At 47.4% G+C, this 15,761-nt stretch overlaps 8 protein-coding genes across 8 annotated transcripts; 4 read left to right on the top strand and 4 right to left on the bottom strand.

Moving 5' to 3' along the window:
• Positions 1–10: 10 nt before the first annotated feature.
• Positions 11–1,483, top strand: GIQ15_02951 (uncharacterized protein; the record flags this gene model as incomplete). Its single annotated transcript, XM_033550368.1, has 3 exons — positions 11–77; positions 181–1,021; positions 1,102–1,483. 3 exons carry the CDS (start codon positions 11–13, stop codon positions 1,481–1,483), a joined length of 1,290 nt encoding a protein of 429 aa, XP_033407529.1.
• Positions 1,484–2,870: 1,387 nt separating this feature from the next.
• Positions 2,871–5,381, top strand: GIQ15_02950 (uncharacterized protein; the record flags this gene model as incomplete). The annotated part of the gene is made up of 1 exon (XM_033550367.1): positions 2,871–5,381. One exon carries the CDS (start codon positions 2,871–2,873, stop codon positions 5,379–5,381), a length of 2,511 nt encoding a protein of 836 aa, XP_033407528.1.
• Positions 5,382–6,028: 647 nt separating this feature from the next.
• On the bottom strand, positions 6,029–8,143 carry GIQ15_02949 (uncharacterized protein; the record flags this gene model as incomplete). The annotated part of the gene is made up of 1 exon (XM_033550366.1): positions 6,029–8,143. The coding sequence occupies one exon, from the start codon at positions 8,141–8,143 to the stop codon at positions 6,029–6,031; it is 2,115 nt and encodes a 704-aa protein (XP_033407527.1).
• Positions 8,144–8,214: 71 nt separating this feature from the next.
• Positions 8,215–9,249, top strand: GIQ15_02948 (pre-mRNA-splicing factor syf2; the record flags this gene model as incomplete). Its single annotated transcript, XM_033550365.1, has 3 exons — positions 8,215–8,439; positions 8,503–9,141; positions 9,202–9,249. The coding sequence occupies 3 exons, from the start codon at positions 8,215–8,217 to the stop codon at positions 9,247–9,249; spliced, it is 912 nt and encodes a 303-aa protein (XP_033407526.1).
• Positions 9,250–9,402: 153 nt separating this feature from the next.
• On the bottom strand, positions 9,403–10,283 carry GIQ15_02947 (mitochondrial protein; the record flags this gene model as incomplete). The annotated part of the gene is made up of 2 exons (XM_033550364.1): positions 9,403–9,824; positions 9,887–10,283. The coding sequence occupies 2 exons, from the start codon at positions 10,281–10,283 to the stop codon at positions 9,403–9,405; spliced, it is 819 nt and encodes a 272-aa protein (XP_033407525.1).
• Positions 10,284–10,740: 457 nt separating this feature from the next.
• GIQ15_02946 (uncharacterized protein) lies at positions 10,741–11,646 on the top strand (the record flags this gene model as incomplete). Its single annotated transcript, XM_033550363.1, has 3 exons — positions 10,741–10,773; positions 10,832–10,856; positions 10,937–11,646. 3 exons carry the CDS (start codon positions 10,741–10,743, stop codon positions 11,644–11,646), a joined length of 768 nt encoding a protein of 255 aa, XP_033407524.1.
• Positions 11,647–12,337: 691 nt separating this feature from the next.
• Positions 12,338–13,486, bottom strand: GIQ15_02945 (uncharacterized protein; the record flags this gene model as incomplete). Its single annotated transcript, XM_033550362.1, has 2 exons — positions 12,338–12,514; positions 12,626–13,486. The coding sequence occupies 2 exons, from the start codon at positions 13,484–13,486 to the stop codon at positions 12,338–12,340; spliced, it is 1,038 nt and encodes a 345-aa protein (XP_033407523.1).
• A 542-nt stretch (positions 13,487–14,028) lies between these two features.
• Positions 14,029–15,367, bottom strand: GIQ15_02944 (replication factor C subunit 4; the record flags this gene model as incomplete). Its single annotated transcript, XM_033550361.1, has 5 exons — positions 14,029–14,254; positions 14,308–14,730; positions 14,789–14,888; positions 14,944–15,164; positions 15,279–15,367. 5 exons carry the CDS (start codon positions 15,365–15,367, stop codon positions 14,029–14,031), a joined length of 1,059 nt encoding a protein of 352 aa, XP_033407522.1.
• Between the last annotated feature and the right edge of the window lie 394 nt (positions 15,368–15,761).

Below are 15,761 nucleotides of genomic sequence, written 5' to 3'. Positions count from 1 at the left end.
CTTATCGAAGATGGACGGACTCCTTAAAGGTCTTTTTGGCGGAAATACCGCGGGAGCTCCGAAAAAGGCGGATGGAGGTTTGTGACAACCAGGCTACCTACGTTGCGTTGATGTCGCAATGGAATTCGAACGATTCAGTTATCATGAGGGCTAACATTTACTTATCTCTCTATTAACTAGACTTTCCCGACTTCTCGCCTCCATCTGGTGCAGGATCTGGGCCTCAAGTTGGGGCTGTGAGCGACGTCCCATATACAAAATGGTACCGGGTATGGGAGCGTACTTCGCCAAAGGATTTCGCCCAGGAAGCATTCATCATTCCGTTTATCATTATAATTGCCGTATTGCACATGTGGGGAGCTGGCAAAAACAGACGCAAGGCGAAGACATGGGCTCAAGCAAATATCCCGGTGCTCTGCGACGAATTCGCTGTTGTTGGATATAGTGGCGTGCCACGGAGTCCCAGCTCTAATGAGGACATCAAGATCGATGGCAAGATATTCAAGGAAAAGGCCATCAATGAGTTCACCACCTACGCTACGGGCCGTCAGAATATCGCCTTCGTCGACGTCACGATCACGATGTTGAAGCGTTACAACCCGCTGCTACTTTTTGGCGAAATGCTTCTTGGGCTATTTTTCGACGCCATGGCTCCGTCTACTGAAAACGTAGAGGTTATTGCATACCCATTCGATGGCAAGGAGAAGGACCTTGTTCCCCCCACTCCGTTGGATTTGGAAGTGGATAAGAAATCAAAGTCAGCACCTTCAACATATGATGGTTTCGTATTCGCTGTGGTACACAAGAATGCTATGCGCCGCCTAAGAGAAAATCGCTATGATGTTTCATTGACATTCACCAAGGAAAACGCTAAGCTTCCCAGCTGGCTGACCGTCATGAGCGAAAGTGCTGAGATCACGGATTTGATGCTCGCCCCCGAGCTCATCAAAGCTATCGAGGAAGCTGGCGACTTGTTTGACTATCTGGTCGTGACTGACCAGCCTATGGAGAAACCCACAACGTATGTACTTTACATGAGATCACCTCTTTCCCATGAATATCATCCATATAGCTGCCTGCTTACACTCATACGAAATCTAGTATTGAAGAGGCTACTCCTCGGAAACGGACAATTCTCTCTCTCCGTGTTCCATCTTCCTCGGACGCTGCTGATTATGTATCTTCGTCTAACATGTTGAAAGCTTTCATCCGCCTCTCTGATCGTCTAGTGTCTGTCGCTCACTTCAGGCCAGAAGTGACCCGCAAGCTCCGCAACACTCGTGAGGAAGAGACTAAGAGAATGAAGCGTGCTGACCTGGAAGAAAAGGCCGAGGAAAGGAAAACGAATGCTGAGAAGATCAAGAAGGAAGAACGCGATCGTCTCCTACGCAATATGTCAGCTGACGAGCAAAAGAAATTCCTCGCGAAGGAGAAAGAAAGAGAGCAAAAGCGGGAGATGAAGAGACAGACACGAAAAGGATAAGTGTATTCTGACCATTGACGTCACAGCAACGCTCTCATATCAGCGAGTACGCGCTCTCCGCAGCAAGTATTTATGTGACCTCTTTGCTCTTACATCCGAATTCAACTTTCACTGTTATATGATCTATTCAGAGATGAATATAATCTCTTAATTGCCAAAAGAACCATGTTTCCTAACCTCTATTTAAAATTCATGTATACTACCTATTTGGCAATGCAAATAATTATGAACGTCAGCCCGGTTAATGCTGTGTGGGACAGTAAAATGTCACTTTATACTCTGTATAATGATAATTTGCAATGTTAAATGTACAACGGAATGTAATTGGCTTTAGTAGTCCGAGCCGGTTCAAAGCGTGTTGTAGTTTGAAGCTCCATTATGACTATTTACACAATATCAGTTCATCTAAAGCCACGTACAATCCCCATCAACCCAGTTTACCGTGTGCAACTGGAGGTTGGCCGCGAATCTAGAACCAGTCCTTGTGTCCCTATTTATGAGTGTTAGCATTTGCGTCCTTCGCAATGGTTGAACCCATTGTAGCCCATTTGTGGGAAAGGGTCATTAAATTGGAAATGGATAAATAAGTAATTGGTGTTGCTTACGAGAACGATTCTGCCCATGGCGTACATGGTGGCTATAAGTAATATCATGGATTAGCAACAGTCCCACCTCAGGAAAATTGTCATATAGCAGGTCGAGTAGCTGGGTATGTCATACCAATGGTGGTGCCATAGAGGGATACGTAGAATGGATATAGAAGGTATGGGCTTCGGCTGGTCTGTTTCGCGAATAACCATTTGTTAGAGTTTCTTCCGACTGGACTTCAATGCGTTCGCAAGCGGCTATGATGGGAATAGTTCAACGGACCTTCTTCCACTGGCGAACGCCGTCATTGTTCTGGAACAGACGCTGGTAGTAAGGAACGCGGTTCTCTCGGAAGACGAACCTAAGGATAGAGAAGCGTTGAGGTTAGCGAGCTTGAATGACTCTGGGAGGAAGAGGGCGATGTTCTCTGGCCGGAACACGTCGATTGTCAGGGAAATTCGGAATAAACATACCCGGCCATTCGGGGAAGCGTGCGGGAAACCATGGCTGCGCAAATCAAGGGTAATTGAGACGCAAGGCGAGGTCAATTGTTCTGTGGATGGAATATTGGGTTGGACTTGATGTCGGAAGTGGTGAGATGTTTTGCCTGTTTCCTTTAATCACGTGATATAAAGCTCTGTCACTTCTACCAATGGAAATCTTGGGTGGTATAATATTTCTCTTCAACAGCATTCTGGACGGGATCGCGAGGGAGTCGTCTCGATATTCGGATATGTGATGAGTTCATGGTTATAAATGCCCGTCGTCCTGCCGCCTGGGCTTTTTCGCCGTCCAACTAATGCTGTTTATGCTCGCAAGACAGCTCAGGTTGTTGCAGGTACGCATCCAAAGGCCTGTTGCGCCGACCTATATCGGCGCCGTTAACACTCCATTCCACCGCAAACCCGTCTGCGGACCTGCACCCTTTTCGTCGACCAGTGCCCAGGCAGCCTGCATCCCGGAGCGATCTGTCGAGCACGAGGTGGACGAATACGATGAGACGTCCGGCAGAGAAACGACCGAGATTGGCTTGGATTATAATTTGCGATTGATTGGGGAGCCCCAGAACCTGTTGTCTAACTACTTCTCATCGCCACGAGAGACACAGGAACAGTCGATAAGTACAGATCAGGCTACACCTACGCAAAAGCCAGGACCTTTAGATCCCTCGGGGCGTCGTCCGCAGACGTGGCAGCTAAACCCACAGCAGCTTGAGCTGGAGTCGGATGTTGGACACAACAAAAATATAGGAAGCAAATTGGTGGACGACGCACGGTATTCTCGAGATTTTACCCTTTGGAAGGAGCTTCTCTTATACCGCCAGCGACACTATGGGGACGACGGAGTTATCCATGTTTGGAAAGGCTTGACCAGGAGATGCTCAGGCGTTGTTCTTCCTACGGAGGGGAAGGTTGCCGACTTCTTATGGGAAGCTTTCGTTGCTGTGGCGCTGAAAGAAGACTGGATGTTACGAGAGCTACAAGCCCATGCGGAAACCATATGGAATGATAAGGGAACCAGATGGGGGTTCTTCTACGAGCGCGTTATAGGCGCGTTTGTGAGGATGGGAAATCAGTCGCAGGCGTTGGTATGGCATCAGGCACTCAAGGATCCTCACCTGGATGGCCCGAAGGCCATACTGTGTGTCTTCGAGAATGCGATGGCCACTAGGGAGGGCCTTGAGATTTTCCAAGAGCTTTGCCAATTGACCGATGACCATAGAATATATGCATCTGTGATACCACTTCTTTGGAAACAAAATAACATTCAGTCAGCGCTTGTGATGCATGATTTTTTGATGCGGAGGGGAGACGTTCCGTCCCTCAAGGACGTCCAGCCTCTAATGCTACATGTCGAGAAATATAGCACGAGTCAACAGCAGTCTCACTTCATAAGCGGGCTTATCAAAGCTGGGACTTTACCTCCAGGTGCCACATTAGATGACCCCCGTTGGTACTTATCGCAGAATAAGGCAAACACCGCTGACATTATCGACGCGGAAACACCGACGGTGAAAGATGACTTCGGAGCCCGCCTATTTGCCACAAAGACCTTTACATTCGACTTAATTCTTGGAGGCCTTAAGGTGTTTGGGGTTCGGGCTATTGGCCCCTTGACTTTACGGGAGATGGCACTGAGAGCAGCCGACATCACCGAAATACAGCATCACCTATCTGCAATGAGAGAGGCCGGCATATCGACTGGGAATTCGGTTTTTGCCAAAGTTTTTGATCACTTAATATCGCGCAAAGATCAACGATCGCTCCAGGACCTCATTCATAGCGACCAACATCCGGATGTGCTGGAGAGCCTAGAGACACAGGAATCGCTTCTTCACCATTATTCTCTATCTCATGACTGGCGTCGAGCAAACTTAACTCTCACAGTGCTTTCTTTCTTGTCCCGTGAAGATCCCCATTCCTATAATGTACAGTTACGCAATGCACTGAAGCTCGATGATAAGAGGCTGATTACTGAGACACTCGACAAAATGAAGAACAAACGCATTTCTCCCTCAACCAAAACCATAAAGTGGATGATTTGGAATATGCTACCGTCCCATCGCATCGGAACTCGGCCCATCTTAGATAAAGCTTCCCGGGAAGCCGTCCTACGTCTCTTCGGAATTTTTCAGTATGTCATTAAATACGGAGGGCATATTCCTCCTGAATCCTGGAAAGCTGGGCTGAAACAGCTCATTACCAGTCATCGATGGTCTGAAGTTGAAAGGCTGTGCCTTTGGCTTGCTGAAGCATATTCTCCCAAAAACAACCTCCCAGACTCAGATATCAAAAACACCCAGCTACCCGCATCCCACCCACAATGTCCTTTGCGCATCATATTTAGCGCGGAGTTTCAAAGAGCAATTATTGCTTGCGGGTTCTTACGAAAGCCAGAATTCAACTTTTCAGGAGCGCCGACCATGAACCCATATAGCCCAACACCCGAACCTGTAGTTCTATGGATTTGTGGCCTCATTTTGCTGAGAAGATTGAAGGAGAAGGGTGTCCACGTTCAAACAGCCACGGTTCAAAGAGAATGCCGAGTACGTCTTGCGACGCTTTTTGGTGACGGCCATCCATCAAATCGGAAGAGTAACCTCTTACTTCGGAAGGCCAATCCATGGACTTTAGAGAAGATCATAACGGATGCTGAAAGTGTATGGGGAATGCCATTATTTTCTGAATTCGGGTCAAACATGGATAAACTTGTCAACCCACGCCGTCGCCCTTTCAAAGCCATGGATTTTGGCCACAAATGGCAAGGAAAAGGGCGGAATAATACAGTCTTGGGCCAACCAAAAGGTTGAAAGCTCTACAGATGGTCTCCATGCTCAAAGATTTTATTATGCAGAGTGCTATGGTGCAAATTTAACCTGCTATATCTCCACGGGTATCCCTAGGCTAGGATATAGTCTACCGTGCATCTCTAAGTCACATCTCATAAATACCCGTGACACAATGCAGAATTGGATTAACTCTGTATATATAATCAAGCCCGGCATACCATGTCGCTATCCAGGTCACAGGATAAGCCGCTTAATACTGCCGCCATCTTAACACGATAGCCACAGAATCCGATGCTGCGGTTAGCACCCCGTTTTATGCCACAAATCGCGAAAAATGAGGGTATACTCTTCTCCATCCTATATAGAGTATGGGTCATGATTTACCACATATATTGTACATATATTTTAATAAGGATAAAAATACAAAAAATCTAGAATAATTTTAATTCGTACAACCTTCCACAGCCTGCACTGCAGCCAGCTTCCATTGATAATTCGCATTCATATACCAAGGGGGGTGACGGATTTGGTTATTAGAGCAGGTAAATCAAGCAGTGGCTTCCGTTTCCCGACGTCGTGTGAGGCCCGTTATCTCCTTAGCAACAAGGTGCTCCATATCGAGGGAATCAATGAACTGTCAATTCAAGATACAATATCATATCAGGTAATTATGATATTATATCACTGCCAGAGTCAACGTCAACCCAGTAAGACTGCTCGTGATTAAGGGCCCCTATATTGTCACGCTGGGACAACACAAGTGTCTCGGATGCGTCGAGTGTAACGTTTCCGAATATATATGGGAGCTCTGGCGGCGGTGCCGGCTTCACCAGCCCAGGATTAATTACGCCGCTGCCTTCCCCAGCCCATAGTATGACCAGCTCCCCACTCTGCCTGTCCAAGGCAACTATATGCCCTGTGTTTCTCCACCTCTCTGTAGGCTCCTCTGAGATGTCACTATCATTGCAGGACCGCGAGGCACGAACTCCAATATACCCCAACTGCATCAATCGAACATCCCCAAGGCTTCTGACAGGTATCCCATTCCCATCAACACGTACACTAATCAAACCGAGTGATGCCGTGGAGAGCGGTTGATACATGTCACGCCCCGTTGAGGGGAGATTACCAGCGAATTCAAGCGGTGAACAACAGGGGAACCACGCATAATCCAAAAGCTCCGAGTTGTCCAGCGTTTTTATTCTGAGTGGAATTTCAATTCCTTCGTGCTCGTTCAAAAGGTCAGAAATCATTGTTAGGCCCATCCGGGATCTAGAACAGCCATCTACCTGGGTTGCTGCCTGTATTTGTCGAGCCAAGCTGACGCCAGATGTGAATTTTGAAGATTCGGAGTTGGATTCGTAGGCACTGTCGGGCTTATTAGTGCCCAAGCTATGCCCTATACCATACGGATGAAGGTGGTGACCGTCCCCCTCCTTAATCCAAGTAGCGCCCAATACTAATTCAAGGGAACGAAGATCGTGTTGAAGCATGGATATAGTCGTCTTTGGATCCACTAGGGTCCGAAGAAGCCCTTGTGAATCGTATTCCAATAGTGCCTTCCACGTTTTCACCGAAAGATGTTCATTTAGGTCGATATGCTTTGAACACTGCTGAGCAACAGTGAGAGCACGCTCTGGATTATCTAGCTTTAAGAAAGCCTCGATGGAAGCAATAGCAGCTCCCGTCACCACCGTATTCGGTCCAGCCTCAAGTTCAGCTTGGATCTTAGGCCAGAGTTCGGAAACCGCTTGTTCGCCTTTTAATTCACTTAGTAACAGCAAATATTTGGGGACTAGCTCGTTCTCCCGAATGTTCGAGATATCTAGGAGTGAACGCAAGGTTTCTGCACCAGACCGTTCATCGTCAGAGCCCGCAACCACACTTAGCATCTTGGACTTGTCAGTGGTGGGGTCTTCCCAAGAGCGGCGCTCTAAACCATTCGAAAGCGATTTCACCAGGGCGACACCGACGGGCTGCGGTAGTAGGCCATACCCTTCCCTGGAGTACTGCCGTACGTAATGGGCTAACGAATCTGACGAAAAGTTCTCTGCCGCATAGCTCATACCCAAAATGAGTAACTGGTGTGTATCTTTAACTCCCAATCGCCGTAATCTTGCCAGAAGACCGTTGACTGTCGCTATTAAATCCTCCCTCTCCACCTTGGTTTGGCACTGACTGAACGCATTTTGGAGTGGTTGGATCTGACTTAGCAGCTTGATTCCAGCCTTTTCCGAATTAACAAAGGTTTCGATGTCCGCCCGTAATCTTGATAATCCATCTCCTTTCGTGAACTTGGGAAGGGCAAGGTTATTCGGCAAGGATTGTGAAGCCGTATCAATGGCTTTTGATCTTCTCGGTAGCCAGTTCTTCTGAAATTGTAATGTTAAGCGTTCATCAAGCCTCGTATCGAGATTGTCGCCGTTTCCGCTGCATGTGGTGCCAGTGAGGGCAAAGCGAAGAAGTTGTGCCGGAGATGGTTGCAGTTGGTGCTTTGCCGATGAGTTTCGAGGATACCTCCGTAATGTGCTAAATTGCGTAGCCGTTAGAGGGCTGCAGCGCTCTTTCACAAGCCAGCAGCCATCAAGCGTCAAAGAGCGCATTGAGACAACAGTCAGTTCACTCCATGCGTTGCTTGGAGTGTGTATTTGACTGCTTTTAAAGTCCTTCGTGAAGCTAAAGCAGCGAAAGAGAACATAGATTACGTAATCAGCGATAAATGGTTGCATGGAGCCGATAATCTTCGCGACCTCCATCTTTCCATCATCAATCAACACAACCATCCTGCCACCAGTTCAAAAGGGACGTACTGTCTTATTTATAAACGAAGATACCCTGCGCATAGTAGCTAGTGATGCTTGCCGAAGTCGCCGATATGGCGAAACCTGCTGGCGACGACACATCTTCGCCTCTGGACGATAGAACCGAAGAACCGCGACAGGACCCTGAGCACGAGTCTGATTCGAAGAAAGAAAGCCCCGAATCGGAATCCGATAAACAGGCGGAAGATAATAAACAGGACCCTGCATCCAAAAACCAGGACAGACTTCAGAGATTCAAGGCCCTCCAGGCAAGAGCAGTAAGTTAATCCTCCTTGCTTCCTACATCGCCTTGTCTTGATGACAGCTAACTAAGTAAATAGAAAACTGCTACCAAAAGTAACTTGAAAGAAACCGCAGCAGAAGCACACCGTCTATCCGTCGATCCTAACGCCCTATCCTCCATTTCACGAAAACACGCATTTGCGTCTCACAGCCTACTTAAAGCTGATATAGAAGCCGCGGGCGAAGATTTCGAGCGAAAACGAGCATGGGACTGGACAGTAGAGGAGTCGGAGAAGTGGGATAGACGAATGGACAAGAAGCAAAAACACCGGGAGAATGTTGCTTTCCAGGACTATCGTCAAGATGCGCACAAGAACTACAAGAGACAGCTACGACGGATGCAACCAGACTTGGAGGCCTATGAAAACGAGAAAGCGGCCGCTGTCCAGCGTGCAGCTGCGAATGGTGGACTTGAGATAGTCGAGGACGAAAATGGGGATATTGTTGCGATCGATAAAAACGGGACCTTTTACTCAACTGCTGATTCCACGGATTTTGTGGAGAACCGACCAGAGCGAGCAGCCGTCGACAGGCTAGTTGCTGATATGCAGAAGGCCGAGGAGACACGTCTAAAGAAACGGAGAGAGCGCGGCCAAGGAGATGACGAGGCAGATGTTACGTACATCAATGACAAAAACAAACGCTTTAACCAGAAACTGGCAAGGTTTTACAACAAGGTATGCACGTCCGTATAATATGGTTGAATCAAGGAACCAGCTAACAAGTCATCTCAATAGTATACTGCGGAGATTCGTGACAGCTTTGAGCGAGGGACGATGATATAACCAAGCGGAATGAGAGATGAAATTTATATTTTACAGGTGTTCAACGCTAATTATCAAAGCGATAATAATGTACAGTGGGAAAATACACTGGTAACCAGGTCATAAGAGCTGCTGCCTGTGATCATTCGCACATGGGGATAGGGATAAATCTTTTTAGAGCATCGTCTTTCTCCAGCCTTTGGTTGCCAGATCCTCAATCTTCCTTGGACTGACGACACCATTCACTTCACCATCATCAATGGACTCCACCACCGCCTCTCCAACAACGCTAACTTTAAGGGGCTTTTCAGCCATCGACCCCAGAACCGAGAGCTTCCCTCCCGTCAACAAATTAATTTCTGAAGCTATCATACCGCCCAGCGCAATAGGGAGAGATAACTTCCGAGACGAGTCGTACATAAACGTTGGTCTCACAAATATACTCCGCAGCTCTGGAAACATTGATAGTATGGAAGATTCGGCTTCCCTTTTTGAGGCGATATAGCCTTGTGGTATTACTGGAGCTCCAGAGGAGGCGGATATATAGACGAATGTTGAAATATTTTCTTCGGACGTCTTCTTAGCTAGGGAGATAGCTATTGGGTCATGACTTATGTATTAGCAAACACCATTGCCACATCCAGGCACACTCTCTTACCTGATTCCGTATTCATCATTCGATATGTCATCTGGCCCTTATTTGACCCAGTCACACCCGCGAAGGACCCAACAACTTTCTGTAGTCCCGTGATAGGAGATTCCTTGCCCTGCAAGATGCCCTTGTAATCGGCTTCGAGGAGAATGCCCATCGAATGGACGACAGCAGAGGCATTCTTGAGATGTTGACCGTATGAACTGGGGTCTAGGAGGTCTGCTTTTGCCCATTCAACTTTCTGCGCCCATCGTGGCGCCTGGCCGGAAGGGCTAACTGTATCCCATGCTGGTTCACCATGTCGACTGTGTTGTTGCACGTCAGTTAGGCCGTTATGTCGAAAACATAGAGCTGGATGACGGGTTTGCGGAGAGAGGCGCACCTTAAAGACACGACTTCCCATCCTCTAGCTACCGCTGATTGGCATATTCTGGCCCCTAAAGACGCAATATTAGCTTACAAGAGCCTCAATTCCCCCTTATTAAAGCTTTAAGGCGACTTTGTATAGATTGGCAGTATTCTCACCAAGAAATCCACTTCCTCCCGCGACAACAATTCTAGTAGCAGCAGTTGCCGTTGCCATGGCATACAATCAGGCCGTTAGTTTGAATGTAACGAATATCCAAGCAGAAATTATGTGATCACACGATGAAGAGCTGTTCCGCGCCCGCTGATATTCTTTTCCCGAGCTTCCATGGCCAAAAACAATCAGGGAAGCTTATCGTGTCACGTGATAGATGACTATCACCGGATTATGTAAACAATCTCTTTTTATGTCGGGAGCTTCAAGATGTCCAGAACATAACATAACATACTTGCGAACAGTCAGAGCAAACTCGTTCAAGGCATACGGATTAAACATGCCAGCTCCAGCAGGCACAAAGCGCGTTCGGGTAAGGTTATTTGCTGATCTATATACGCTGGTTCAAAAGCTAACGACCACAACTATAGGGAACTCAAATATATCGGCCTTTTGGTGCGCAGCTAGACTATCCATCGATGCGCGCAAGAATGAGTGGTGCACGGCTTGCTAACTTGAAGTATTGCACTGTTTAGTGTTTGGCAGCGAAGCCTACCCTTTTGACCCTAACAAACGGCCCGAGGGCGCAGCGGAAGACCACACTCACCAATGGCGTGTATTCGTCAGAGGCATAAATGGCGAAGACATATCCTACTGGCTTAAAAAAGTCCAATTTAAACTGCATGAAACCTACGCGCAGTGTGTCCGAACAATAGAAGCCCCACCCTTTGAAGTCACAGAAACGGGATGGGGAGAATTCGAAATTCAGATTAAATTGTACTTTGTCCCGGAGTCGATGGAGAAGCCACAAACGTTATGGCACAGCCTGAAATTACATCCGTATGGCGCAGATATTGAAGGGAAGAAGGCCAGGAGGGACCCCGTTATCAGTCAAAACTATGAGGAGGTGCTGTTTAACGAGCCAGTTGAACAATTCTACGACTTGCTTACAGGGGGGACGGGCTTTGCGCAACAACAGGCAAAGGGGAAGTCTACTAAAGGGAAGCAGGCCCTGCAACACTCGGCTGCAGCGGGCGGTCGAACGGCCGAGATACCTCACTCCGATAGCCCCAAGAACCCGTATAGTCAAAAGACCGAATCAAAAGAACTTGACAGAATAACGGAGGCAACCAAAGTGGTTGAAAGAATTCTAAAGGAGGAAAAGGCAAAGCTGCTGGAGAGGGAACGCGTACTTGCAGGCCTGAAGGAAACTGAAGGTACCAGCCTTCTTCAAAAGAAGAGATAGGGGGAAACCATCTGCAAATGGTTCATATATCTTATTCCTCCGACTGACGAACAAGATCCCTATGTTTATTAACTGCCCCGGGCGACTCTTCTCCCGGCGGTAGGCAACCCAGCTCGGCAATGGGGTCAGCTTGAAAATCGTGTCAAGTTTTATACACGGCGGAACAAGTGTTGAACGGTCTAGCTGACACGGGCCATCATTAACGACTTGACCGGGCATCGTTAGGAGGACCAACATGATAGTATTATTCGTTTAACGTGCCCAAACGCAGGCTTTCTGCCGGTTGTCACTTGCCAGGGGGCTAATCCTAGATATATTTACCTGTAATCAAATGTCACCAAGAGCTAGGGCTACATTTACGGCGAGGTACCAACCGAAGCGTTACTCGTTATTTGACGGCACATCAAGATTGAGTCTGGTGGAGGGCTAGGCAACGATCAAACAATGGGTAACCACCAAGTTATCCTTATTATGACGTGGACGCATATCGGGCGTTAATCAGCTCTTCGAATCAGGGGATTTCCAAGCTATCCTCAAAAAGCGAGGATATCTGCTCCCTCGCGAACGAACATGGTAATAAATAATACTCCTTATGACTAAGGCCACGCCCTATTATATTTATTGTAGATTTAACTAAGCCTCTGATAGAAGTGCGCGGTCAGTTGGCCTTAGAAACCGGGATAGGCATGCACTAGTGGCTTACAACGCATTCACTGCCTCCCTGTCCCTTGTGGACTCCCAAGTACCACCCTTCTTCAATCAACCTAGTTTCAGTGTCCTGCCAATACTGAAGCTTGCCCCCGTCTTCGCTCTTAAAATCAAGATCACCTAGCCTAAGCTCAAAAGGTTCGTTTGGTTTATGTGGTACCTGCAAGTGTTTGGTTTGTCAGACAAAAATTGATAGCTTTGGTTTGAGGTTTCGAGTAGGGAGTGACATCCGGTAACTCATAGATTTGCAAAGGGCCGAATATATTCTTACCTTAACAAACATTGTGCAATCTCTTAAGGTCATCGAAATTGCTCTTTCCTCGCTCGTTGCATGAATCCCCGCCAACCCAACAGCATCCATCTGGCGTTGTCTATCGCGAAGTCTCAGCAAGGTAGGGTTATGATGCATGAAGGCGGCAACTCGGTGAGCATCTGGGGTGTCACCAAGGAACATTATTGCGGACAGTACATCCATGAGGTCATTCGAGACCAAGTTAAAAGGACAGAATGATCTTTTCGTATGATGATCCTTGCCTTCCTTCGTAGCCTTTTGGTTTGCCTCATAATTTCTCATCTCCCGTAGAGCACATGTGCGGCATCGTTTAGCATCTGGGGGCGCGGAGGGTGACTGGGTTAGCCATTTGGGCTTCAGTTCCCATAGCGTAGCATCAGAGCCAGGCGCGGTAGTCATGTCCATGATAAGTAACCCAAACGGCTCCTCGGTGCATAGATACACCCCATGTCGTCGCTTTGGTCGTTTGCCGCACGCTTCCTCTCTCTTTAATATTTCATTGCATGAAGCTGTAAGTTCCTTTGGTAGCTTGACGAGGTCCTGGGCCACCAACTCGTCATCTCGAAATAAGGTCCTTATCTCGGTGTTGAATTTCCGAGCGATTTCAGCATAAGTTGTTCCTGAAGTAATATCCTTCCTAAGGCGGAGAAGCTTTCCAGCATAAGCAGATTTTGATAACTCCCCTGCTTTGGTATTTGAGATATTTGGCCTCGGACAATTGATTTTGTAGACAATATTCGCAGCTCCTTCAGCCAGATAAGTCAACTTGACGTCTGCGGGAAGTTCCAGCATGGGAGTTGACGATGGGACGGCTCCCAGGATGCCCTGCTGTGCCTGCATGTATGTAATAACCCGGGCTCCACCAACTGTTTGCGCCGATATAAAAGGAACGACCTTGCAGTTAGCAGCGATTGGCGCGCCAAGTAGTCACAGAAACCCTTGATCTTAATCGATAGCTATATAACGACGAGCCGCAGGGGAGCGTGTAGATGAAGTGCACGAGAACCTCCTTCCATCGTATATCTCCCATAGACAGGTCGATATTCTGGGATGAACTTGTCAAGGACAAGATGGAGATGCCCGAAAATAATTTCAGCCCAGTTTCTGTGGTCAGGTGACCGCATATTTCTTGCTCTGGCATCGAATACCTCAAAGGCACTCAAGTTCTATTTAGTATTAACTGCCTAGTAATACGGTATTCATCCTGGGCGTAGTATATTCTTTAAGAGCGAAGTAATGAGACACCGAGCGGTCATAAATCATCGTAACAGTTTAGAAGAAATCTCACATATCGGATGAAATACTAGACACAGGCAAACCGTTTGAGTAGGGCTCATGCGCGTAACGCTATCAATTAACTGTAAGAAAGAGGCATATATATATCACGACTTTTGCGGCTTATACAGCTCTGGTTTCATGTTGATTTTGCATAATTTGGCGATACACCCGCTGAGCTGGACTAGGGTCTGCAGCCCCTCCAGGATCCTCATGTGAGTAAACCCGATCTCCTTGATAAACTCTAGTTTTGAATGTTCAGAGAGGTTAGGAATAGTCTTGGTTACGCGGAACATGGTCGATATGATATCGTGGGCAGAGTACCCCAGGTCCCTAGAAAATGGGTAAGTAGGCGAGTCCGTATAAATGAAAGGAAACGAACATACCATAATTCATTCAAAGTATCCAACGCGATATCAACTTTCCCTTCCCAACATGCCTTGATCATCGCCTGCACCTTCACCGGATGTGGGCTATCTACAACTCGGAAGACGTTGTCACCACTCACAAATCCGAATCCAGCCCATGTACTCTGCAGGTTGTTGATTGCCTGACGCATGTCACCTTCGGCACTAAATACGAGAGCTGCAATGCCATCTTCAGAGTGTTTAACATTCTCCGCTTCGCAGATTTGCATCAATCGCTTGACGACCTGTGCATCGGTTAAACGCGAATACCGGAGAATTGCGCAACGAGATTGCAAGGGCTCAATGATCTTATTAGATTGATTGCATGCAAAGGCAAAGCGGGTGGTGGTAGAGAAGATCTCCATGGTACGTCGAAGAGCTTGTTGAGCACCAGATGTCATACTGGTCAAAGGTTAGATGGAAGGGACATGCGACTTTCCAGGTTAAAAGCCTGACGCACCTATCTGCTTCATCGAGGATGACAAGCTTATGTCTACCAGGGGGCAGTGTGACTTTCTTTTGCGCAAACCCTTTTATCCTATTTCGGACAACGTCGATACCTAGATTAACAGGTTAGCACTGTAAATTCGACTCCCAACGAATCGAATGTTATACCTCGCTCGTCACTGGCATTAAGCTCCAATACGGCCTCCTTATATGTATCTCCTAGCATTTGTCTTGCTAGACAGAGAATCGAGGTCGTCTTCCCTATTCCTGGCATGCCAGATATGATAACATGGGGCATGTTTCCATCACGGGCGATGATCTTTAACCGCTCTATGGTTTCGGTATTTCCAACAACGTCGTCTAGAAATACAGGTCGATATTTCTCCACCCTATAGAAACAATTAAATCGCAGTCAGCCACTTTGCTGATTTATCTCCATCACACGGTTCCCCTCCTTGAATTCTGCTTTTTTTTTTGGTACGGCACGTCGTTTGTTTACTTACCACGGCAATTCATAATTGACAGGCGCCCCTGAAACGTTGGCGCGCAAACTATCCTTGGAAGCCGCCGTTGACGACTCTGCTTGTGCCATTTTTGAGGTGTAGCGAGTATCAACGCTGTAAATACTTCTTTGGCTTGAGGTTTGAGATCAATTAACATTCAACGACGCGATCGCGTTTTGTCTTATCTCTTATCAACACGTGATTTAAGTTTAGGTAAGCATTTATCCCACCTGCATTTCACTCTTCCCACGATACTCGGTACAACTTCAGCATCGGATTCTACACCAGTACAAGTATTTTACTCTCGCCCATCAGACACCGGACACCGGACTATCCATGCAAGAGTTAACTCGTATACTCGTATATATGTTAGCCGTCGGACATGAGAACAAAGATTACCCTTTTGGGTCGGAATAAACGCGGTCCTGGGAAGCGCGCACGTGGCGGCCCGTGGCTCCAGCGCTAGGCCCAAAGAGGACTCTT

This window comes from Arthroderma uncinatum (assembly GCF_011692745.1).
Source record: "Arthroderma uncinatum strain CBS 119779 chromosome Unknown scaffold2, whole genome shotgun sequence".
NCBI lineage: Eukaryota > Fungi > Ascomycota > Eurotiomycetes > Onygenales > Arthrodermataceae > Arthroderma > Arthroderma uncinatum.
This window is presented reverse-complemented; position numbering and strand designations above follow the sequence as displayed.